Source organism: Nomascus leucogenys, chromosome 17, assembly GCF_006542625.1.
Source record: "Nomascus leucogenys isolate Asia chromosome 17, Asia_NLE_v1, whole genome shotgun sequence".
NCBI classification, from domain to species: Eukaryota; Metazoa; Chordata; class Mammalia; order Primates; family Hylobatidae; genus Nomascus; species Nomascus leucogenys.
Window position 1 is genome coordinate 61,611,818 of NC_044397.1, and position 24,510 is coordinate 61,636,327.

General features: G+C 41.7%; 2 protein-coding genes across 6 annotated transcripts in view; both read left to right on the forward strand.

Moving 5' to 3' along the window:
- Nucleotides 1-17,967: 17,967 nt before the first annotated feature.
- Nucleotides 17,968-24,510, forward strand: part of LOC100579952 (cytochrome c oxidase assembly factor 1 homolog) — a 91,834-nt gene continuing 85,291 nt past the window's right edge. For all 5 annotated transcript variants that reach the window (XR_004026535.1, XR_004026536.1, XM_030797371.1 and 2 more), the window contains exon 1: nt 17,968-18,074. The gene's annotated coding sequence lies outside the window, so the exon portion shown is untranslated. The remainder of the gene's footprint in view (nt 18,075-24,510) is intronic.
- On the forward strand, nt 18,663-19,494 carry LOC100599236 (chromatin accessibility complex protein 1). The gene has a single exon (XM_003282384.4). The coding sequence runs from the start codon at nt 18,746-18,748 to the stop codon at nt 19,139-19,141; it is 396 nt and encodes a 131-aa protein (XP_003282432.2). The 5' UTR covers nt 18,663-18,745; the 3' UTR covers nt 19,142-19,494.

The following is a 24,510-nucleotide window of genomic DNA, read 5'->3' on the forward strand; positions in this document are numbered from 1 at the left end:
TGGGCATGGCTGTGTTCCAGGAAAACTTTATTTACCAAAACAGGGACTGGCTGAATTTTCTCTGCAGGCTACAGTTGACTGACCCCAAATCTAGAACACAATAAGGCAACAATATAAAAAAAAGTGGGGCCAGGTGCAGCGGCTCAAGCCTGTAATCCCAGCGATTTGGGAGGCTGAGGTGGGCCGATCACTTGAGACCAGGAGTTGGAGACCAGCCTGGGCAACGTAGCGAAACCCTGTCTACAAAAAAAAATACAAACATTACCCAGGTGTGGTGGTGCATGCCTCTAGTCCCAGTTACTCGGGAGACTGGGGCCAGAGGATCACTTGAGCCTGGGAGGTTGAGGTTGCAGTGAGCTGAGATCGTTCCACTGCACTCCAGCCTGGGCAACAGAGTGAGACCCTGTCTCAAAAAAGAAAAAAAGATAATAAAAAGCTTCTGTCCCCAACACTATCAAGGTATGAGGGGTAGGAGAGAGTTAACTGGGCTTCTATAGAGAGATCTCTTTTGTTTAAGCCACTGTATTTTGGGGAATCATTGTTTCAGCAGCTGTATCTTAATAATGCTTATTTTTTTGATATCATCAAGCCAGAATCCTCTTTTTTTTTGTTTGTTTCTTGAGTCAGAGTCTCACTCTGTCGCCCAGGCTGGAGTGCAGTGGCGCAATCTCGGCTCACCACAACCTCCGCCTCCCAGTTCAAGTGATTCTCCTGCCTCAACCTCCTGAGTAGCTGGGATTACAAGCGCCCACCAACACGTCTGGCTAATTTTTGTATTTTTAGTAGAGACAAAGTTTCATCATGTTGGCCGGGCTGGTCTCAAACTCCTGACCTCAGGTGATCCACCTGCCTTGGCCTCCCAAAATGCTGGGATTACAGGCATGAGCCATCACACCCAGCCTCTTCTTAACTTTTTGGACCACAAAGCTCAGTCCTTCTCACTCATTCTCTCTGACTCTGTCCTCACAGGACCCTGTGAGGTTATAAACTGGCTTGACTCCTAGAAATTCTCATGGAATCTACATAGCTCTCAGGCCACTCTCCCTGTTTTTTTTCTTTTACCAACAGACTTTCCTCAGTGTTTCTCAGTGTATTGAAGTCTGGCTTCTACCTCTGTCCTCCACCGTAACTGAAGATCCCTACTGCCAGTGTGGGCTTCCCAGGTGTCACTCTACTTAGCCTCTCCATTGCATCTGCCATGGTGACCCCCTTCTGCAGCCCCTTCTCCCCATGGCCCCCTTCCTTCCTGCTTTCATGAAGCTCTCCCCTGTTGCGTTATGCAGCACTAACCTATCCTTCCATGTTTCTTCCTCATACATCTCTGCCTAATTCAGCTTAGCCACTTTCATTAGTTACACTTCCTCTGCCTGGCCCTTCGTGTTGACAATATGGCCAGTTGCACCCTTGGTTCTCATTCAGTCCCCTCCTGGATTCCCACAGATTCCTCAGGCTTTCATCATGCATGATATTCTAATGACTTCTGAATATGTACCTTCAGGCTAGATTGTTGCTCTCTGAAGCTCAAACCTATATGCCCAACTGCCTATTTTGTTCCAGGTGAATTCTTGGGCTTGGCACAGTGGCTCACACTGTACTCCCAGCATGTTGGGAGGCCAAGGTGGGCTGATCACTTGGGGTCAAGAGTTGGAGACCAGCCTGGCCAACATGGTGAAATCCCACCTCTACTAAAAATACAAAATGAGCCAGGTATGGTGGCGCGCGCCTGTAATCCCAGCTGGTCAGGAGGCTAAAGCAGGAGAATCACTTGAACCCTGGCAGTAGAGGTTGGAGTGAGGCAAGATGGTGCCACTGTACTCCAGCCTGGGCAACAGAGTGAGACTGCTTCAAAAAAATAGAATAAAATAAAATAAATCTGTCATCCTCCTTTTGTTTATTAGTTGGAATTCTTCTATTCAGAAGAATTTTCCCTCATCAGCTATTTGGTTACCCTGAGATATAATATATACAGAAAATGCAGATGAATGCTTACTTGTTTTTCCTTACTTACCTATATTCAGAACACTGTTGATGTTCTAACAACCACCAAAAAGAATCAGGAAATGTGTTTTCTGTAGTTATCACTATGAACTCATAGGTTTTCATATAGATTTAATGAATTTTGATTCAAGATAGTCATTATTTATTTTGATGCTCAAATTTGTCTCATATTTGGCCGTGTCCAGTTGATGTCTGCATTCTTTTAACGTGATTCCAGTAGCCTTTGATAGCTTTCCTGCTTTCAGATATAACAAGATATTTCAGGTTCATTTTTCATATTTCCTGTTCCGTATCTGGAGATGATAATTTCTTCAAAGAGCCCTGGTTTCTCTTGGAGAGGAATGGTATTAAAGACCGCAATCCGGACCGGGCTTGGTGGCTCATGCCTGTAATCCCAGCACTTTGGGAGGCCGAAGCGGGCGGATCACGAGGTCAGGAGATCGAGACCATCCTGCCTAACACAGTGAAACCCCGTCTCTATTAAAAATACAACAAATTAGCTGGGTGTGGTGGCGGGCACCTGTAGTCCCAGCTACTCAGGAGGCTAAGGCAGGAGAATCGCATTAACCCGGGAGGCGGAGCTTGCAGTGAGCCGAGATCGCGCCACTGCACTCCAGCCTGGGCCACAGAGTGAGACTTCGTCTCAAAAAAACAAAACAAAACAAAAAAACCACAATCCGAGCACTAGGGATATTCATTGCTAATGGGTTATCATTATTGGTAGGACTTTTTAGTAAATAGGGCTAGGATATTATTTGTTTATTTGTTTGTTTGTTTGAGACAGGGTCTTATTCTGTTGTCCAAGCTAGAATGCAATGGTGTGGCCATAGCTCGATATAACCTCCAACTGCTGGGCTCAAGCAATCCTCCCACCTCTACCTCCCAAAATTCTGGGATTACAGGCATGAGCCATCATGCCTGGCCTGGAAATATTTACTTCCTTGGGAGAGAAAAATAAGTTAATTCTATACTTATTACCAATACGTTTAATTCAAAATGAAGACTACTAGGTTTTTATTCTTTGATTTTGTATTTGCATCCCATTTTCTTGTTGTGAAAATATTGGTTCCCAGCAACACTTATATAATTATTTATTGTCTTTTATCCTAATACGCACATATACATTAAATATATAAACTATTATACTAACATCAAAATGATAATATTACTCCAAATAGAAATGTACTGAATTCAATTTATAATTTCTTTGCAGATATTTTGGTCATGAGATGTATAGTTAAAATACAGTGCTTTAAAGTCATGATAATCATGGCTGGGGTAGGTGTATCACTTGAGGTCAGGAGTTCGAGACCAGCCTGGTCAACATGGTGAAACCCTGTCTCTACTAAAAATAAAACATTAGCTGGGCATGGTGGCACTTGGCCTGTAATCCCAGCTACTTGGGAGGCTGAGGCATGAGAATTGCTTGAACCCAGGAGGTGGAGGTTGCAGTGAGCCAAGACTGAGCCACTCTACTCCCAGCCTGGGTGACAGAATGAGACTGTGTCTCAAAAAAAAAAAAAAAAAAAAAAAGGCGTGGTGGCTCACACCTGTAATGCTAGCACTTTGGGAGGCCAAGGTGGGCGGATTGCCTGACCTCAGGAGTTCGAGACCAGCCTGGGCCACATGGTGAAACCCCGTCTCTACTAAAATACAAAAAAAAAAAATTAGCCAGGCATGGTTGTGGGCGCCTGTAGTCCCAGCTACTCTGGAGGCTGAGGCAGGAGAATTGCTTGAACCCAGGAGGCGGAAGTTGCAGTGAGCTGAGCTCGAAACATTGCACTCTAGCCTGGGTGACAGAGTGAGACTCTGTCTCAAAGAAAAAAAAAAGAAAAGGAAAAAAATCATAAATACACGATAATCTTTCTCCAAGTGTTTATACAACTACCTTTTTTTTTTTTTTTTTTTTTGAGAGAGAGTCTCACTCTGTAACCCAGGCAGGAGTGCAGTGGCATGATCTCAGCTCACTGCAACCTCCACCTCCCAGATTCCAGTAATCCTCCTGCCTCAGCCTTCTGAGTAGCTGGGACTGCAGGTGCGCACCACCACACTGGGCTAATTTTTGTATTTTTGGTAGAGATGGGGTTTTACCATGTTGCCCAGGCTGGTCTTGAACTCCTGAACTCAAGCAATCTGCTTACCTCGGCTTCCCCAGGTGCTGGGATTACAGGCATTAGCCACTGCACCTGGTTCTAACTTTATGTAGAATTAGTCTCATTTGTTTCATTTTTCGTTTGTTTTTAGAGTTTGATGTTTAAATGTATTTTTAATTTAAATTTTTGTTTTAAATTATGTATAACATATATTTGGTTCCAAAATAAAAATCATAAAACTTGTTATTTTCAGAGGATTACTTTCCACCTCTGTTTCGTTTTCTCTGTTCTTCCCCTATTTCCTATAAAATGGGAATTTAGGTTATTTTCAATGCTGTGCATTAAAAACAATGTTCATGGATGTGTATTTTCATATTTCATAATATGCAGCTTAAAGTTGTATACTCACAGTAGATTCCCAGAAGTAGGATGGCTGTGTCAAAAAGTACCTATTAGCTTTGTTAGACATGGCCAAAATTCCCTTTCAGAAGAGTTGCACAAATTTGAAAATCCACCAGCAATGAGGTTTATTTCCCTACAGCCTCACCAACAGGATGTATTGTCATACTTTAACATTTTTGCCTAAGTGTAAAGTATTATGTCAGTTGTATTTTTCTATAGTGAATGAGTTTACACTTTTTTTCATATTTTTCATATTGTGAATTGTCAGTTCATGTCTTTTTCCAAGTTTGTATTGGATTTTTGGCTCTTTGTCCCTCAACTGACAAGATTTCTTTATAAATTAGGGATATCAGTCATTTTTACATGATGCATTTATTTTTATTTTTATTTTTGGAGACAGGGTCTTACTTTGTCACCCAGGTTGGAGTGCAGTGATGTTATCATAGCTTACTGCAGCCTCGAATTCCTGAGCTCAAGTGATCCTCCTGCCTTGGCCTCCTTGGGACTACAGGTGCATGTCACCATGCCTGGATAATTTTTAATTTTTTTTTTATAGAGAAGGGGTCACCCTATGTTGCCTAGGCTGATCTTGGACTCCTGGCCTTAAATGATCCTCCCTCCTGAACCTCCCAAAGTGCCCTACAATACATCATGTGGCTGCACCCACATGATATATTGCACCCAGCCACATAATATATTGTGCACCCAGCCACAAGATATGTTGCAAATTGAATATTTTCTTACATTTTGAAAGTTGTCTTTAGATTTTGTCTATGGTGCTTTTGTCATGCAAAATTTTAAAATTTAATTTTCTGTCAAATTTATCATTTTTTTTTTTGTTGTTGTTTATTTTTGAGATGGAGTCTTGCTCTGTTGCCTAGGCTGGAGTGCAGTGGCATGGTCTTGGCTCACTACAACCTCTGCTTCCCAGGTTCAAGCGATTCTCCTGCCTCAGCCTCCCGAGTAGCTGGGATTACAGGTGCCTGGCACCATGCCTGGCTAATTTTTTGTATTTTTAGTAGAGATGGGGTTTCACCATGTTGGCCAGGTTGGTCTCCAACTCCTGACCTCATGATCTGCCCACCTTAGCCTCCCAAAGTGCTAGGATTACAGGCATGAGCCACTGCACCTGGCCAAATTTATCAATCTTTTAATGCCTCTAGATTTGAAGTCATAGTTTTAAAAACCTTTTCCTACTCCAAAGTGTAATAGGAATTCACCTATGGTCTTTTTTTCCCTCTTACTTGTATAGTTTTATTTTTTACATATAGATTCTTAATCTATTTGGAGTTTCTTCTCGTTTATGGTGTGAAGTATGAATATGATTTCATCATTTTTCCAAGTGGCTACCTAGTTTTCTCAGCACCATTTATTAAAATGTCTACCTCAGTGATTTGAGATATGGCTTCTATCTAAATTTCCATATGGACAGTACTTGGGTCTATTTCTAGGCTTTCCATAATATTCTACTTATCTACTTATCTATTCATGTGCCTGTATCACTGTTTTAATTATGGCAGCTTTATAGCATGTTTTAATGTCTAATAAGGCTACCCTCACAATTTTTCTTTTTCATTGTTTTCCTGGCAACTCTGGAATCTGCTTTTCCATATAAACTTTTCCATATAAACTTAAGTATTGACTTGTCTAATGCTCTAAAATAGCTTGTTGGTAATTTCTTTGAGATTGCATTGAATTTATAAATTAACTTAGGGAGAACTGTCATCTTTATAATATTGAGGTTTTTTTTTTTAATGGTGGTGTTCTAGTCTGTATCTTTCAAGAGTGTTTTAAAATCTTTCTCATGTAGGTTTTGCATATTTCTTGATAAATTCAATCCAAGTATTTAATCTTTTTTGTTGCTATCATAAATAGGGTTTTCTCTACCTTCTTGTCCTCTGTTTAATGTCTGTGTCTATGAAGGCATATATATGATCATCATATATTAATTTTATGGCCTGCATTTTTAATAAATCTTGTCACTACTTGAGTTATGTTTATCATTGTTTCTCTGAGGGTTTTCAGGTTTTACTATCATATCATCTGCAAACAAAAATAGTTACGATTGAGCACAGTGGCTCACATCTGTAATCCCAGCATTTTGGGAGGCCGAGACTGGCAGATCACTTGGGGCCAGGAGTTCGAAACCAGCCTGGCCAACATGGTGAAACCCCATCTCTACCGAAAAATACAAAAATTAGTCGGGCGTGGTGGCATGTGCCTATAGTTCCAGCTACTTGGGAGGCTGAGGCACGAGAATCACTTGAACCTGGGAGGCGGAGGTTGCAGTGAGCCGAGATTGCGCCATTGTACTCCAGCCTGGGTGACAGAGTGAGAGCCTGCCTAAAAAAAAAAAAAAAAAAAAGAAAAAAGAAAAAGAAAAAGAAATAGGGTTACTTATACGTTATTCATTCTTCTGACTGATTGGATTTCTTTCTGTGGTGAAAATAGTTACTTTGTTTCTGATCGTAGTGGAAATACTTCTAGTGTTTCCCATTAAGATATTGACTTTAAAACTAAAATTTGTGTGTATATGTACGTATGTGTGTAAACATTGTCATATTAGGAAAGTCTCCTTCAATTCCTTTTTTCTTAAGAGGTTTTTTTAAATAATGAAAAGGTATGAAAATTTATCAAAGGCTTTTTCATCATTTATGGAAAGAACCATGTGAATTTTTCCTGATATTGGACCAATGTTGCATCCTGGAATAAATCCACTAATTCATGGTGCATTGTTTTCTTAATGTGTTGTTAGATTCCATTTGCTAATATTTATGTTTCTGCATCAATATTCATGACATTGACATGTAGTTTTCTTTCTTAGCACTGACTTTATCTGGTTTGGTATCAGTGTTATACTTGCTTTATAAAAGGAGTTAAGAAGTTTTTCTTCCTTTTCAGTGTTCTAGAGTAATGTAGAAAACATTGGGACTATTTGGTCTTCGAAAGTTCAGTAGAATTTCTCTATGAAACTATCTGGGCCTGGTGCTTTTGGGGAGTAGTTTCTTAATAACATTCTTTACTTCTTTTACGGAAATAAGTTTTCTTATAACAAAGAATGTGATCAATTTTGGTAATCTTTTGTGCTTCAAAGAATACCATCAAGAAAGTGAAAAGACGACTCATAGAATAAGATAATTTTTTTTGCAAATTATGTATGTGATAAGGGACTTGTATCTAGAATATATAAAGAAGTATTGCAACTCATTTTAAAAAAAAGACCAAGAAACCAATTTAAAAAGGGGTAAAGGATCTACACAGGCATTTCTCCAAAGGATATATATATATATAAGTACTAGAAAAGATGCTCAACACCAGTACTCATCAAGGAAATGCAAATATAAAACACAATGAAATACCACTTTGCTTCCAGTAGAGTGGTGATATAGTTTGTATATCATCTCATGTTGAATTGTAATCCTCAGTATTGGATGTGAGGTCTGGTGGGAGGTGATTGGATCATGGGGGTGGATTCCTTATGAATGGTTTAGCACCATTCTCTTGGTGCTGTCCTCGTGATAGTGAGTTCTCAAGAGATCTGGTAGTTTAAAAGTGTGTAGCACCTCCCTCCAACTCACTCTCTTGCTCCTGCTCCTGCCATGTAAGACTCTAGCTTCCTCCTTTGCCTTCTGCCATGATTGAGAGCCCCCTGAAGCCTCCCCAGAAGCAGGTGCACTATGCTCCCTGTATAGCCTGCAGAACTGTGAGCCATTTTGTTATAAATTACTCAGTCTTGTGCAGTGGCTCACACCTGTAATCTCAGCACTTTGGGAGGCCGAGGCGGGTGGATCACCTGAGGTCAGGAGTTTGAGACCAGCCTGGACAATATGGGAAAACCCTGTCTATACTGAAAATACAAAAAAAAGTAGCCTGTCGTGGTCATGGGCGCCTGTAATCCCAGCTACTCGGGAGGCTGAGGCAGGAGAATCACTTGAACTCGGAAGGTGTAGATTCCAGTGAGCCAAGATCTTGCCACTGCACTCCAGCTTGGGTGACAAAAGTGAGACCCTGTCTCAAAAAAAAAAAAAAAAAGAAAGAAAAAGAAAAAAAGTAGGTGAAATCACTCACATCTGCTAGTCATAGTTGTTTTGTAAAGCATTGGAAAAAATCATCTTTCAGAGTAAGAGGAAGAACTGGAGACTAGAAATTTAATGACAGTAGGTTTGCAATAACCTTGGTATAAAGTGTCTTGGATAATCTGACTACTATATGAAGGAATTTATTAGAAGCTTTAAAAATCCAAGGTGAAGACGCTACTAAGTTTCTCACAAAGTAACATTGGCTGTAATGAAAGCTATATTGTAAATGAAAAGACAGCATACTTGTCATAAAGTTATAGAGATGGAGAACAGATTAGCGGTTGCTAGGGCTTACAGAGAGGGTCTGGCAGGAAAGACAGGAATTGACTGTGGCTATGAAAGGGAAGTAGCAGGGATCCTTGTGATGAAATTGTTTGGAACCTTAACTGGGGTGATGGTTAGATGAATAGAAATGTGATAAAATTGCATAGAACTACACACACACACACACACACACACAGAAATGTGCATATAAAACTGGTGAAATCTGAATAAATTCTGTGGATTGTACCAATGTCAACTTCCTGGTGTTACAGGATCTCTGGGGTGTCAACTTTTCTGGTCAGAAACCTCTGTGGCCGAGGCGCCTTTGCCTGAGTTCTTGTCCTGCATCAAGGAAGAATGAGGTATGCAGGCAAGTGAAGGGTGAAGAAGAAGAGTTTTATTTAGTGTTAGAATAGTTCAGAGGAGTGGGTAGCTCCTCTCCGTAGGCAGGTCTTCTCATTGAGTGTTCAGCTCTCAGCAGAGAGAAGGCCCTGGAGAGGGTGGCTCCTCTCCATAGGCAAGTCATTTGGATGTCTCTGCAGGTCTCTGAAGCTCTTCCAGAAAGGGTGGCTCCTCGCTGCTAGCAGGTCGTCTCTGCAGCTCTCAGTGGAGAGGGTACTCCTCTCTGCAGCTGGTCCTCCCGTCCTCTCTCTGCCCTCTACCTCCTCTGGCCATCCTCTGCCCTGCTCTGGCTGAGCCCAGGGCTTTATGGACCTCAGAGGGGAGGAAGGGCCTGCTGATTGGTCCATGGGCAGCCATGGGCACCTGGAAGAGGCACCATGAGTCCCCACTCCGGTGGTGGAACTGGCAGCCCAGTCCCCGTCTTCAGGCCCTCCCTGGCCTTACTGGGGACCTGTCCTTTTCGGCCCAAGAATCAATCTGCCTCCTGCTGCCATTCATGGCCCTAGGGCTCGGCCCCAATTCCCAGTCAGAGATCAGAGCAGGTGCTGGGAGTGGAGAGAGGCCAGGCAGCAGGAGAAGACACCCCCAAGCCTGCAGGAATGTTGGGGGTTGGAGGAGGAAAGGCGGCGGCCACAGCTGCACTCAGGAGTTCCCACCCTGCCATCTCGGACAGGGCAGGGCTCCTGCTTATCCCCAGCTCCTGCTTGATTCCTGGAGCCAGGAGGCCTACGTCTGCAGCTGTGGGCATGGGCAGCTGCAGCTGCACCTGGGAGGGCAGATCCTGCCTGTTCCTGGCTCCCCCAAGAGCACAGGGAAGCTCAGATCCACAGCTGCAGTTTGGGTGGCTGTAGCTCTGCCCAGGAGGGCAGGGTTCCTGCCTGCTCCGTAGAGGAGGAGGCCTGGGTCTGCAGCTGCGGTTTGGGAGCTGTCCCAACTCAGAAGGGGCAGGGCTCCAACTGGCTCCATGGCATGTGCAGCCCCCATGGGGCTGCAGTCGCCATGATGGCAGCAGTCACTGCCATCACTGGTTTCAACACTGTTGTATAGCTATGTAAGATGTTACCACTGCAGAATACTGGGTGAAGGGTACACAGGACTGCTCTTTACATTTTTTCTCCTAAATTTCCTGTGAATCTATAATTATTTCAAAATAAATTTTTTTAAAAAAACAAGATACTCGGAAATCCACATAAAGTTTCAATAATTTTAGAAATTAGCTCTTCTTCTTCTTCTTTTTTTTTTTTTGAGACGCAGTCTTGCTCTGTCACCCAGGCCGGACTGCAGTGGCGCTATCTTGGCTCACCACAAGCTCCGCCTCCTGGGTTCACGCCATTCTCCTGCCTCAGCCTCCCGAGTAGCTGGGACTACAGGCGCCCGCTACCGCGCCCGGCTAATTTTTTTTTGTATTTTTAGTAGAGATGGGGTTTCACCGTGTTAGCCAGGGTGGTCTCGATCTCCTGACCTCGTGATCCGCCCACCTCGGCCTCCCAAAGTGCTGGGATTACAGGCGTGAGCTACCGCGCCCAGCCTCCTTTTTGTAACTCTGTACTTTGTCTCAGTATTTCCTTGGCTGGAAACGCTCTTCTTTTCCATTGCCTAAATCCTGCTTTTTTAGGACATCTTCCAGGATGCTTTCCCTAATTAATTTTTTTCTTGTTCTTTTGTTGAGCTACTGATACATCTTAGATCTAATCAGACTCTCTCCAAATATTTCCCTCCCTTCCTCTCATAGGTGGATGGTGGTTGCTGTGGTGCACAGCCCAGGAATGAAATGCTCATTACACCACCGGCTTAGGTGCTTCCTTCAGGAATTGTCTTGGTGGAAAAGAACTGTTTCCTTCTTGGTCGTGGTTCCCTCCTGGAGTGGCTGATATACAATTTGGGGGTGTTAAAGTTTAACCTTTTGCTTCATTTCAGGACATCTGTGAAGGTCGTACCATCTTCATAACTTTTAATGTTCACAGGATCTGTAATAACTCCTCCTCTTTCATATCTGATACTGTTAATTTGCCCCTCCCTCCCTCCCTCCCTCCCTCCCTTCCTTCCTTCCTCTCATGCTGTTGCTCTAGCTGGAATGCAATGATGCAATCATAGCTCATTATAACCTCAAAGTCCTGGGCTCAAGCAATCCTCTCACCTCAGCCTTACATCTGTAGCTGGGACCATGGGCGTGTGCCACCATGCTTGGCCATAAAAATTTTTTTTTTTTTTTTAGAGATGAGGTCCTGCTATCTTGCCTAGGCTGATCTTGAACTCCTGGCTCCAAGCAATCCTCCTGCCTTGGCCTACCAAAGTGCTAGGTTTATAGGAGTGAGTCACTGTGCCTGGCCTCCTTCAGTTTTTGAGTCTTAGATGGCTCAAAAGTTTTGACACACGTATGGTTCAGGTGTCAGCCAGAAATGTGGGCAGCTCATACATACAAATAGTTTGGTTTTCCTTCTCTCTGACTTCTTTCCTTTTTGGGGGACTTCCTTTCTTGGATTTCCCCCCACTTTCCAGATGCGCTATGTATCAAAAGCTCTGGTTTTTGAAGCCAGTAAGATTGAGAGTAACAACTGGGGCCTGTCCTCAAGCAGAAAACCCATGACAATGGGAAACCCCCTGGGTCCCATTCCTTTCTTCCCAGCATCAACTTCCCTCTGGTATCTAGCTTCTTAGGGTGTTCTCCAGTACCTTTAGGTAGTTATTTTTTGTACTTGGTCCAGAGCTTTTAGTTTTTATCTATGGGAAGATTGGTCCAATAGGAGGTACTCAGCTGTAACTAGAAACAGAACTCCTTATTTTTCTTCTAATGACTCTACTGATTTCTCTTCTTTCATTCCTGATATTGGTAATTTGTGTTCTCTCTCTCTTTCTTTTGACTGATCAGTTTAGCTACAGGTTTACCAATTTTATTGGTCTTGTGGGCAGAGGATCACTTAAGTGATGAGGCAAGAGACTGAAGTCACAAACTGTTTCAGTATAATGAAGAAAATAGAATAAGAACAGTCATAATACAAATTAGATATAGAGATGATCATGGACAATTATCAATCATTATTATAATCATTATTAATCATTAGCTTTTAATATTACTCTTTGTTGCATTACTAATATAACCTAGGAACAACCGGCAGGTATATGGTCAGGTGCTGAAGGGACATTGTGAGAAGTGACCTACAAGAGGTGAGCCCTCTGTCACGCCCGCATATGGGTCGCTTGAGGGCTCCTTGGTCAAGCGGTAATGCCAGTGTCTGGGAAGGCACCTGTTATTTAGCAGACCACGAAAGGGAGTCTCCTTTCCTTGGAGAAGTCAGGGAACACTCTGCTCCACCAGCTTCTTGTGGAAGGCTGGATATTATCCAGGCCTGCCCGCAGTCATCCGGAGGCCTAAACCCCTCCCTGTGGTGCTGTGCTTCAATGGTCATGCTCCTTGTTCACTTTGATGTTCCTCCCGTACTCCTGGTTCCTCTTTGAAGTTCATAGTAGATAGTGGTAGAAGAAATAGTGAAAGTCTTAAAGTCTTTGATCTTTCTTATAAGTGCATAGAAGAAAACGCTGACATATGCTGCCTTCTCTCTCTCTCTGCTTTGGCTACCTAAGAGGGAAGGGCCCCCTGTCCTATGATCATGTGACTTGCTTCACGTTGTCAATCACTTAGAAGATTCACCCTCCTTACCCTGACCCCTTGTCTTGTATGCAATAAATATCAGTGAGCCCAGCCGTTCAGGGCCACTACTGGTCTCTGCATTTTGATGGTAGTGGTCCCCCGGGCCCAGCTGCTTTCTCCTTATCTCTTTGTCTTGTGTCTTTATTTATTACAATCTCTCATCTCCGCACATGGGGAGAACACCCGCTAAGCCTCGTAGGGCTAGACCCTACAGGTCTTTTAAAAAAAACCAGCTCTTTTAGCTGGGTGCAGTGTTGAGTGCCTGTAATCCCCAGCTACTCCAAAGGCTGAGGTGGGAGGATTGCTTGAGCCCAGAAGTTTGTGACCAGCCTAGGAAACATAGCAAGACTTCATCTCAAAAATAAATATAAACTGAAAAAAGAACTAGCTCTTTTATTTAATTGATTTCCAAAATTATCTTTATTATTTCATTTTCTATTATTTTTAGTTTTCCCCCTAATTTCTTAAAGTGGAAGCTAAAATAATTTAACTTATACTTTTTCTTTTCTTATATTTTTATTCCTTATATTAAGCATGTAATGCTATAATTTTCCTCTCTAAAGCACTACTTTAACTGCATTCAATGCCTTTTGATATATATTTTTATTTTTATTCAGTTCAAAATATGCTTGTTTCCTTTACCATTACTTCTTTGACCCATGAGTCAAAGTGTACACTTAATTTCAAAAGAAGTGTGTTACTTAATTTCAAAATATTTGGGTTTTCCAGATATCTGTTACTAATTTATAATTATGGTAAGACAACAAACTTTATACAATTTCAATGTATTTAAGTTTATCAATGTTTATTTTATGAACTGGCATAAAAATATTCTACACACTTAAAAGGTGCATTTAGCTATTTATGGAGTGTTCTATAAATATTAAATAGGTCAGGTTGGTTAATAGCGTTGCTCCAGTTTTTTATGCACTTACTTTTTTTCCTCTAGTTTTTCTATTAATTGCTGAGAGATGAATGTTAAAATCTCCACTACAATTTTCAATTTTTCTTTTCTTTTTTTTCTTTTTTTTAGATGGAGTCTCACTCTGTCACCCAGGCTGGAGTGCAGTGCTGTGATCTCGGCTCACTGCAACCTCTACTTCCTGGGTTCAAGCAATTCTCCTGCCTCAGCCTCCTGAGTAGCTGGGATTACAGGTGCATGCCATCATGCCTGGCTGATTTTTGTATTTTTAGTAGAGACAGGCTTTCACCCTGTTGGTCAGGCTGGTCTTGAACTCCTGACCTCACGATCCGTCCACCTTGGCCTCCCAAAGTGCTGGGACTACAGGCGTGAGCCACTGCACCCAGCCTACAATTTCCAATTTTTTGAATTGTCCTGTCAGTCTTTGCTTCACATTTATTGAAACTCTGCTATTAGTTCCAAACATTTTTTTTTATTTTGAGACGGAGTCTCGCTCTGTTGCCCAGGCTGGAGTGCAGTGGCACGATCTCGGCTCACTGCAACCTCTGCCTCCCAGTTTCAAGCAATTCTACTGCCTCAGCCTCCTGAGTAGATGGGATTACAGGTGCGCACCACGACGCCTGGCCAATTTTTGTATTTTTAGTAGAGATGGGGTTTCACCATGTTGGTCACACTGGTCTCGAACTCCTGACCTTGTGATCCTCCCGCCTCAGCCTCCCACAGTGCTGGGATTACAGGCGTGAGCCACTGCGCCTGGCCAGATTCATACAAATTTAAGACTGTTATATCTTCTTGATGATCTAACCCAATTATTATTATAAAATGTCCCTTATTTTTTGCAATCAGCATATTTGAACAGCTACAATTTCCTATAACAAAACTATAGGAGGTGCACATTATTTCCTATAACAAACATGTAGAGCATGTTCTTGGAGTACATGTAAAAGCAAACACAAAAGCAAAAAACAAAAAACATGTACAGCAAGCATTAACTTTACATTAAACAGGACATATTGTAAGAGATAAATAACTTTTTCAGGGTTAAAAATCAGGATATCACAGGTGAATTTCTTGTAAACAAACTAGGCAGGACTGAATTTCATGCTGGTAGTAAGATAAGCAAGAAAGGACATTCATACCAACCTAGCTAATGTTAATTTTCTCAGTATCTTTGAGATAAATACTGTCTAACTTTTCCTTATTTTTATGAAAGGACATTATGGCACGCTCAATGCTTTGTTTTCTCAAAGCTCTTATGCCAACATTTTCTTCTTTCTCTCAATAGGTGGATAGTTCCTTAACATGATAAAAGATAACTACTTCAGTCCTTAAAACCAGCATCATGCTTAACGTGAAAATTCTAGAGATATCTCATTAAAGATAGGAATAAGACATAAAAGTCTACTGTCATTATTATTATTAAATATTTTACTGGAGATACTAGCCAAAGCAATTAGATATGAGAAAGTAGAGGTATAAAACTTGGAAAGAAGTAGGTAAAACTATTTCAATGATAAGATTGCAATCTTAGAAATTCTACCAGAATGAACTCCAAACAATAAAGCAACTTAGTAAGGCAGTGGATCATAATATTAACATGCAGGAAATGATACTTTCATGTATACATACAACTACGATGTGTAGTAACCTCATTCAGATTTGATAGTTATAGGATCCTGCTGCTCTTGAGTGAATTTCTCAAAGCAGCCATTTAACCACTTAACAGTAGCCCTCACACAGCATTATAGTAAGCCCCTCCTCTCTCCACCTCCTACCCCTTCCCTGGCTCCTTAGAAGTTTAAAAGTATCAAAACAGACCCTTTCTTTAAATATATAGAAAAAGAGGGGTAGAATGTGTATTTTGATGGGTACTTTTGGCTATAAGAAACAGAATCCCTGACTTAAGGTGAGTTAATAATAACTAAAATTTATTAAGCACTTACAATACTTACAATATGACCAGCACTATTTTAACCCATTTAATCTTTATGGCATCTCTATCAGAAAACAGTAAGGATCCCAGCACTCTGGGAGGCCGAGGTGGGTGGATCACTGAGGTCAGGAGTTCAAGAGAAGCCTGCCCAACATGGTGAAACCCCTTCTCTACTAAAAATACAAAAATTAGCCAGGTGTGGTGGTGCATGCCTGTAGTTACAGCTACTTGGGAGGCTGAAGCAGGAGAATTGCTTGAACCCGGGAGGCAGGGGTTGCAGTGAGCTGAGATCATGCCACTGCACTCCAGCCTGGGTGACAGAGTGAGACTCAGTCTCAGAAAAACAGAAAACAAAAACAATAAGGAAACTTTATTAGACATCCCTACAAGGCGTTCAGATACAGGGTGAGCTCCAGGTTTGGAATGATGTCACCAAGGACATCTTTTTATAACTTTGTTCAGTTGTCCTCAGCATTGGTCCATCAGTTTTATTCCTTGTGATGGGCAAGACAGCTGTTAATGACAGTGTGGGATAGATGTTTCCACGTCAAGACGACAGTATATCAGAAACTTTCTCCTGAGTATGAAATAGAGGTCCTTTCCTTCAGTCAGATTGCGCCAACTTGGGTCATATACTCGTTCCTTGATTAGCAACTATTTCCAAAAAAATTTTGTATGATGACTGGTTTAATCAATATCATTTTGATTCTGGGAATAGGGCAGCTATCTTAATAAAATAAGGATTTTGGTACAAAGAGTTAGAGGAAAATGAATATTGGATAGGTAACATTCACTATAGAGTTTTGTTTTTAATGCAAAATTTAGACGAAAACTTTAGCAGATTTAAGTCCAGTGATAGAAATGTTAAGTTCTGAGTTTTCAAGCAAATGGTCAGGAAAGCCTATTTAATGTTTTATTACTTACGAAGTAAACATATTTCTCTTTCTGGTACAGAACAGGAGCTAATTGATCTGGGGTTCATTTTCATGAACGTTGTATGAAACACACATATACCAAACCTTATAAGCTTTTTATTAGTTGATTTGTTCTTTGAAATATTAAGCTTGGTGTAAGGTATTATAACCTCCATCTCTTTCTTTGAAAATGTAAGAAGTCAATAATCAATGTTGCATCAATGAATATTACTCAGTGGATGCCTATTTTATTTCTTCTTTTTCTCTAATAACCATTTAAATAGTCCTTATGGTCGAGCGCCTCACAATCTGATTAGTTTCTATTAATTCTTTGGAAAAGAAACATTCTGGGAACTCAGAATTCAACGGTAGGTTGCTTTGATAATGTGCTCATTTAGCTAGTGGATTCCAGAGTGATAGAATGTATGTTCGGCAACCTAATTGTTGTGTAGGAAGAAAAGAACTTCTGTTAGAAGTTTTTAAAAAAGTTTAAAAATTGTTTTTACCTCATCAAAAGTTTGATGTCTTGTGAAAGTTTTATAGCATGCATAATATATTAATGCCATACATGATACATGTAAATATATATATATTTTTTTCTGATAGGGATGTGTGATCAAGAGTTTAAAGAAGAATGCCTCAGTGTAAAGTTAATTAGTCTTGAAGTGATGGCTTCGCAGAGGAAAGATACTGGATTTCAAGCTTGACATTAAGGTGATAATAGTGGTGATAATAACAGCTAACATTTACTGAGCGCCTACAAAGTGCCAGACACTATTCTAAGTGCTTTACATCCTCTTAACAAATTTATGAGGTAAATGCTATTATTACCCACCTGACTTCTGAAATTTTCTTACCCCCGGTACTCCCTGGTGTTAACTGGGCACTTAATTTGTCGAATAAAATTTAGTGCTCCCAAATTTGTCAGCTGAACGGGACGGCATGGATTTCAGTGCTAGAGTGGGGGGTCAGACGACCCGGGGCTTCGTGTCCGTGGAGGCCAGCGGAAGCGTCGCATACCTGTGAGGAGCAACGTGAGCCGGTGGCTTAAATTTCCTGGGGTAGTGCTACTGGACTGAATGCATTTGCAATAACCGGACGCAGAAAAAAAAGCGGGGACCAGGGGAGGCGAAACCCTTCCCGGCGCGAGTCCGAGCGTCTGAGAAGCAGAAGCCACACGTCCCGGCGACCTGAGTCCCGGATCAGCCGGCCCGAGGACCAGTGTTAGCATTTTCAATCCAAGGTGAGCTGAAGCCCCCGGTTGTCCTGGTTCGACGCTCTAGCCCTGCGAGCAGCAGACGCCGGAAGTCTCGACTGCTCCCCGCTGGTGCGCAGGACCGCGGGCGTTTACCTGTGCTTTCCCACGCCCGGAAGAACTCGTCATGCTCTCTGCAGCGTGGTGCTAGTGTTGCTCACAGGTTAGTCTTCCGCGGTGGTAAGAGTCTCCGTCTTAAGCGTTTGTTCCTGCAATTCGGGCGGCCGCCTTCGCGCGCGGGATGCGCTGCTGCTTGGAGAGTTCCCTCACGGGTCACTTCGCGGAGGTTCGCTCCGGCGCCGGGTCGCGGCCTCCCCGCGCTGCTTCTTTGGCGCCTAGTAACCCGCAGTGGCTCCGCCCGCTCGGAGTTAGGAGGCTGTGTCGAGCTAACCTTGACCTCCTTGTTTTGCAGTTTTTGCTGACCATCCCAACAGCACACTGTAAAGAGTTGGGGTCCTCTCGAAGAGTTGGGACTGGGCACTTTTGTTGGTAGTCCTAGATTTCAACACCCTGAGGAGTACGCTGCCCAAATTATTGTAGGAAAGAATTACCTGGTTTAGTGGTTGTAATACTTTTTGTCCCCGCCACAGTTGAGTAACAGAAAAACCCTTCCAACAGGGGCTGACTGCGAAAGTGATTTTCTGTGTAGGGGACATTGGATGTATTTATGTATATATCAGTGCCTGTCAGGCTGTATGTGTGTTTGGGGGTGGATGCTGTGTTATTTTAAAAAATCTGTGGAGCTGGCTCCCCGCACCCACCGGCTGGCGGGGCAGGGCAGCCACTTCGCGGTCGGGCCCGCCGGCTGCGGGCGCCCGCGCGAGGGGCGGGAAGATGGCGGACGTGGTCGTGGGCAAAGACAAGTGCGGGGAGCAGCGGCTCATCTCGCTGCCTCTATCCCGCATCCGGGTCATCATGAAGAGCTCCCCCGAGGTGTCCAGCATCAACCAGGAGGCGTTGGTGCTCACGGCCAAGGCCACGGAGCTCTTTGTTCAATACCTAGCCACCTATTCCTACAGACACGGCAGTGGAAAGGAAAAGAAAGTACTGACTTACAGTGATTTAGCAAATACTGCACAGGAATCAGAAGCTTTTCAGTTTCTTGCAGATATATTACCAAAGAAGATTTTAGCTAGTAAATACCTGAAAATGCTTAAAGAGGTAAAGAGGGAAGAAGATGAGGAGAATGACAGTGATAATGAAAGTGACCATGATGAAGCTGACTCCTAAACCAAAAAAGTGCTTTAGAAACCAGCCTGGCGAGGACGGCCCTGGACCCGCTCCACTGTCTCTAAGTAAACACAGCACTGCCCGCTTTTAGCGTCTTCACTTCTTCACAGACTTCCAGTGCGTGGTATGCTTTCGAGGTATTCTTTCCAGGCCGAGATTGAGCACCTCATGCACCTACGCCACAAACAGCCAGAGGGAAAGCGACCCAGACAGCAGCCCCTCCTTGACAGGCCCACCCTGCAGCTCAGGCAGCAAGAAAACAGCCGATACCGGCAGCCATTGCAGCTCCAAACTGCAGAGGCAAGGCCAATTTTAACTTTTCAGCTTACAGTCGATTTTGAAGAGCTTCTACATATCAGTTACGTAAATTCGTATATTTTGGAATCAGTTCTTATAAACAGCTCGATTCAGTTTTAGCTAAATTTATAGTTTATAGGTAGTATGTTGCATTTGAATTTTTGTCTTTTTTTTTTTTTTTTTTTTTGAGACGGAGTCTTGCTCTGTCGCCCAGGCTGGACTGCAGTGGCGCAACCTCCGCTCACTGCAAGCTCCGTCTCCCGGGTTCACGCCATTCTCCTGCCTCAGCCTCCTGAGTAGCTGGGACTACAGGCGCCCGCCACCATGCCCGGCTAATTTTTTGGCATTTTTAGTAGAGACGGGGTTTCACTGTGTTAGCCAGGACGATCTCCATCTCCTGACCTCGTGATCCGCCCACCTCGGCCTCCCAAAGTGCTGGGATTACAGGCTTGAGCCACCGCGCCCGACCTGAATTTTTGTCTTAAGAAAAGTTGACTGTTCAGATATTTTTCTACTGTAAAGAAATATACTTTTCTATTAAAGATCTATATATATTTTTACAGTAAAATGCCTTATGGAACTAGTTTTAGAGCCCTCTATGGCTTTAAGGCCTTGCTTACTGCCTGCAAATTTTGAGAAATTTAAAAATAAGCATTCTAACACTTTTATTCCCACAGAAAAATTCCAAGTCAAATTATCAAATCAAATACAAAAATAAGTCTTACCTCTTGTATAAGCATGTTGTACTAAAAAAAAATTTTGAAACATTTTGTATATTGAAGATCTCTCTCATCTTACTGTTCTTTGCTTTAAATTCTTGGCACTTCTTTTTACTGTCTATAAGAGAAAACCTATCATAAGCCCAATTTTTTTTTTCCACTTAGGGTAAATGTTTGGCTCCTCTCAATTCATTATCTTTTTTTTTTTTTTTAATACAGATTCTCACTCAGTTGCCCAGGCTGGATTGCGGTGGCGCTGTCTCAGCTCACTGCAACCTCTGCCTCCCAGGTTCAAGTGATTCTCCTGCCTCATCCTCCCGAGTAGCTGGGATTACAGGCGTGTGCCACCATGCCCAACCTATTTTTGTATTTTTAGTAGAGACGGGGTTCACCATGTTGGTCAGGCTGGTCTCAAACTCCTAACCTCAAGTGATCCACCTGCCTTGGCCTCCCAGAGTGCCGGGATTACAGGCGTGAGCCACCATGCCTGGCCTTCATTATCTGTTTGTTTTTTAAAAATAAAAAAGTTTATGATTTACATTCAGTAAAATCACCCTTTTTAGTGTCTAGTCTGTGAATTTTGACAAATACATAGTTTTGTAACCAATCAATAGGACAGTTCTGTCACCCAGGACATTCCCCTCTGTTCCCTGTATTTAGTCTCTTCTCTTGACCCCTACCAACCACTGGTGTTTTCTGTCCCTCTTGTTCATTAACATTTATTTTAAAATAAAATATTTTAAAATCTAAAAAAAAAAAAAAAAAAAAAAAATCTGTGGAGCTTCTGATAATTTGATAACGTGTTTCTCCAGTCTTCCCCTAATTCCTCCCCATTCTCCCCCGAGGGTTACTGCTTTACTTCTAAGGTGGCTCACTTTTGGATAGAAGTAGCAACTCTCCGCTTACACTTGCACGTTTAAAACGCATATCAGATTGTGTTATTTCTGTCCTCAGAATTTTCCTGGCCTTCCCGTTGCTTTCAGGATAATACACGTTTCTTAGCCTAACTTCGAGAGCCGTCAGGGTCTTGATTCTGCTGAATTTTTCAGTCTTTGCTACTTTCATGGAAAACACACCTGCAGGTACACTCATATTATGCTCCCACCATGCCAGTCTACAGTAATTTAATAACTTTAGATATAGCAAAGTTTTATATGGTTTACTCAAGTTTTAATTTTTGTTCTAACATTTAGCCAAAATCGATTGAATTCATAATATTGCTAGGCACTGTTTTAAAAACGGGATAAAATGAAAACAAAACAGTCTTCAGTCCTTTAAAAAAATAAAACAGCTTCCTTACACATAGTTCACCTACCATAGAATTCACCATTTAAAACGTAGCGGTGGCTCACGCCTGTAATCCCAGCACTTTGGGAGGCCGAGGCGGGTGGATCACGAGGTCAGGAGATCGAGACCATCCTGGCTAACACGGTGAAACCCCGTCTCCACTAAAAATACAACAGATTAGCCGGGCGTGGTGGCGGGAGCCTATAGGAGGCTGAGGCAGGAGGATGGTGTGAACCCGGGAGGCGGAGCTTGCAGTGAGCCAAGATTGCGCCACTGCACTCCAGCCTGGGCGACAGAGCTAGACTCCATCTCAAAAAAAAAAAGAAAAAAAAACCTAAAAGTAATTCATACATTCACAGAGTTGTACAACCATCATCATAAAATATGCTGTAATCTTCTTCACCTTCATTAGTTGGTTTAATTTTCTATTTCAGACAGACTCCAATAAGTTATTCTTGTATTCTTTTGTTCATGTTTAATATGCTGCATTCAGTTTGTGAGAGCCATATTGGAGCAATTGAACATTTTCATCACTCCAAAAAGAAACCCTGTACTTATTCAGCAGGCTCACCTGACTTCCCCATCCCCACTCCCCATTCTAAGCCCTAAGCAACTATGAATTGACTGACTGTATATTTGACTGTTCTGGATTATTCATGTGAGTGAAATCATACAACATGTGGTCTTTTTCAACTGGCTTCTTTTACTTAACATTCATGTTCATCTGTGTTGTATTTAATAGCATGTGTCAGTACTTCTTTTTTTTTATTGCTGGTTAATCTTTTATTTTATGGGTATTACCACGATTTATTTTCCATTAGTTAGTGGACGTTTGGATTGTTTCCACCTTTTGGCTATTATGTATAATGCTGCTGTGAACATTCACCTACAAGTTTTTGTGTGGACATCATGTTTTCATTTCTCTTGCATATGTGCCTAGGAGTGAAATGGCTGGGTCATATGGCAGCTCTGTTTAACATTTTAAGAAACGGTCAGACTGTTTTCCAAAGCATCAGTGTGCATCTTTTTAACATTCTTACCAGTAGTGTATTAGGGTTTTGATTTCTCACTCCTTGCCAACACTTGTCATTATCTGTCTTTCTGATTCTAGCCATTCCAGTGGGTGTGAAGTGTGTGTCATTGTGTTTTCATTCTTTTTCGTTGACATGTAATAATTGTACATATTTAGGGACTACAGAGTGATATTTTGATAAATCTATACAATGTGTAATGATCAAATCAGGTAATTAGTATGTCCACCACCTCAAACATTCATCTTTGTGTTGCGACCATTAAAAATCTAACTTTTTGAAAATACTGTGGTTTCAAATCATATTTCCCTGATGGCTAATGATGTTGAACATTTTTCAAGTGCTTATTGCACATTTGTATATCTTCTTTGGAGAAATGTCTACTCAGATTTTTTGCCCATTTTTAAATTAGGTTCTTTTTTGTAATTGAGTTGCAAGAGTTCTTTATATATTCTAGATACAAGTCATTTATCAGATATGTGATAGTCTTTTAGATTATGCTATGGTTCTTTTAAATGAAAAGTACATGAGATTAATTTTTTGTAGCCCTGGAGACCTCCTTATGGGTGTGTGGCTGTAGTTTAGAGAGTGATGGTTTTCCAACAACTATGTGGGAGGCCAGGCCCAGGAAAAATGCTGTGAAAGAACCTGTGAGGAGCATTTTAAGACTTGAAAAAGGAAGCAAGGGGAAACTTTATAATTTGCCATTCCGTATTGAGTTTTGTCTGTCTTTATTGATTTTTAGGAGTTCTTTGTGTAGGGATTTAAGCCATTGACTGTTAGATACGTGGCAGATATTTTCAATCTATTTAGTTAACTTTGTTTTATATTTTTTACTATACTGTTTTACATTTTTGTGTAGTCAGGACTTTTCCTCTAAAAGCCTTCTGGCTAGTAGTTTAGGATATTGTTCTTTAATTACAGGAGTTATAGAAACTGACATAGTAGTTCCCAGTTAGTGTGACATCTGAGTCCCTGGTGGTATATTTAGCCTAAGAGTGTTCATTGTTTCAGACATTGGTGCCTCCCTGTCTGTCTGCCTTGAAAAATGTGCCGTGATCTGCTTCAACTTTATTCATTTAACTCTATTTTAAACAGACTCCAAGAAGTTATTCTTTTATCCTCTTGTTCATGTTTCATATGCTGCATTAGATTTGTGAGAGCCATATTGGACAGTTGGTCACCAAATAGTAGGTACTTTTTTCATACTAGCAGGCATTTATTTGAAGATTTAATGTATGCAGAGGTTGAGTGTAACTATTGTGTTCTGTATTGTTTGGGGCATGTTGGAAAAAGTAGTTTTATAAAATCCTATTAACATTGTTTTGTATTTTTTTTTAATTTTATTGGTTAAAAGGCAGTGGTAGTAGTAATATATATTATATTATTATTATTATATATAATATATATTATATATAATATATATTTTTTGAGACAGAGTTTCGCTCTTGGTACCCAGGCTGGAGTGCAATGGTGCGATCTCGGCTTACTGCAACCTCCGCCTCTCGAGTTCAAGTGATTCTCCTGCCCCAGCCTCCTGAGTAGCTGGGATTACAGGTGGCTGCCACCATGCCCAGCTAATTTTTTTGTTTTATAGTAGAGACGGGGTTTCACCATGCTGGCTAGGTTGGTCTGGAACTCCTGACCTCAGGTGATCCACCGCCTCGGCCTCCCAAAGTGCTGGGGTTATAGGCATGAGCCACTGCGCCCAGCCAGTAGTAAAAGTATTTTTAGAAACTGAGCATTTTGAGAATCTAAGGAAAGTGATATACAATAGCTTCTAGAAAAAAATTGCATCTCTCTGTTTACATATAATGGCCAAGATTTCATTCTTTCCCCATGGCTTGATTCCAGTTAGAACTCTGTTTCTTGTTTCAGTGTTTTTTCTTTTCTTTTTTAAAATTGTGATAGAATATACATAACATAAAATTGGCCATTTTAGCTATTTGTAAAGGTACAGTTCAGTGCCATTAAGTACTTTCACATTGTTGTGTAACCATAACCACCATCTATGTCCAGAACACTTTTTTCTTTT

Coding starts and splice junctions, on each gene's coding strand:
- LOC100599236 (XM_003282384.4), top strand. CDS start 18,746: ATGGCGGACGTGGTCGTGGGCAAAGACAAGTGCGGGGAGCAGCGGCTC.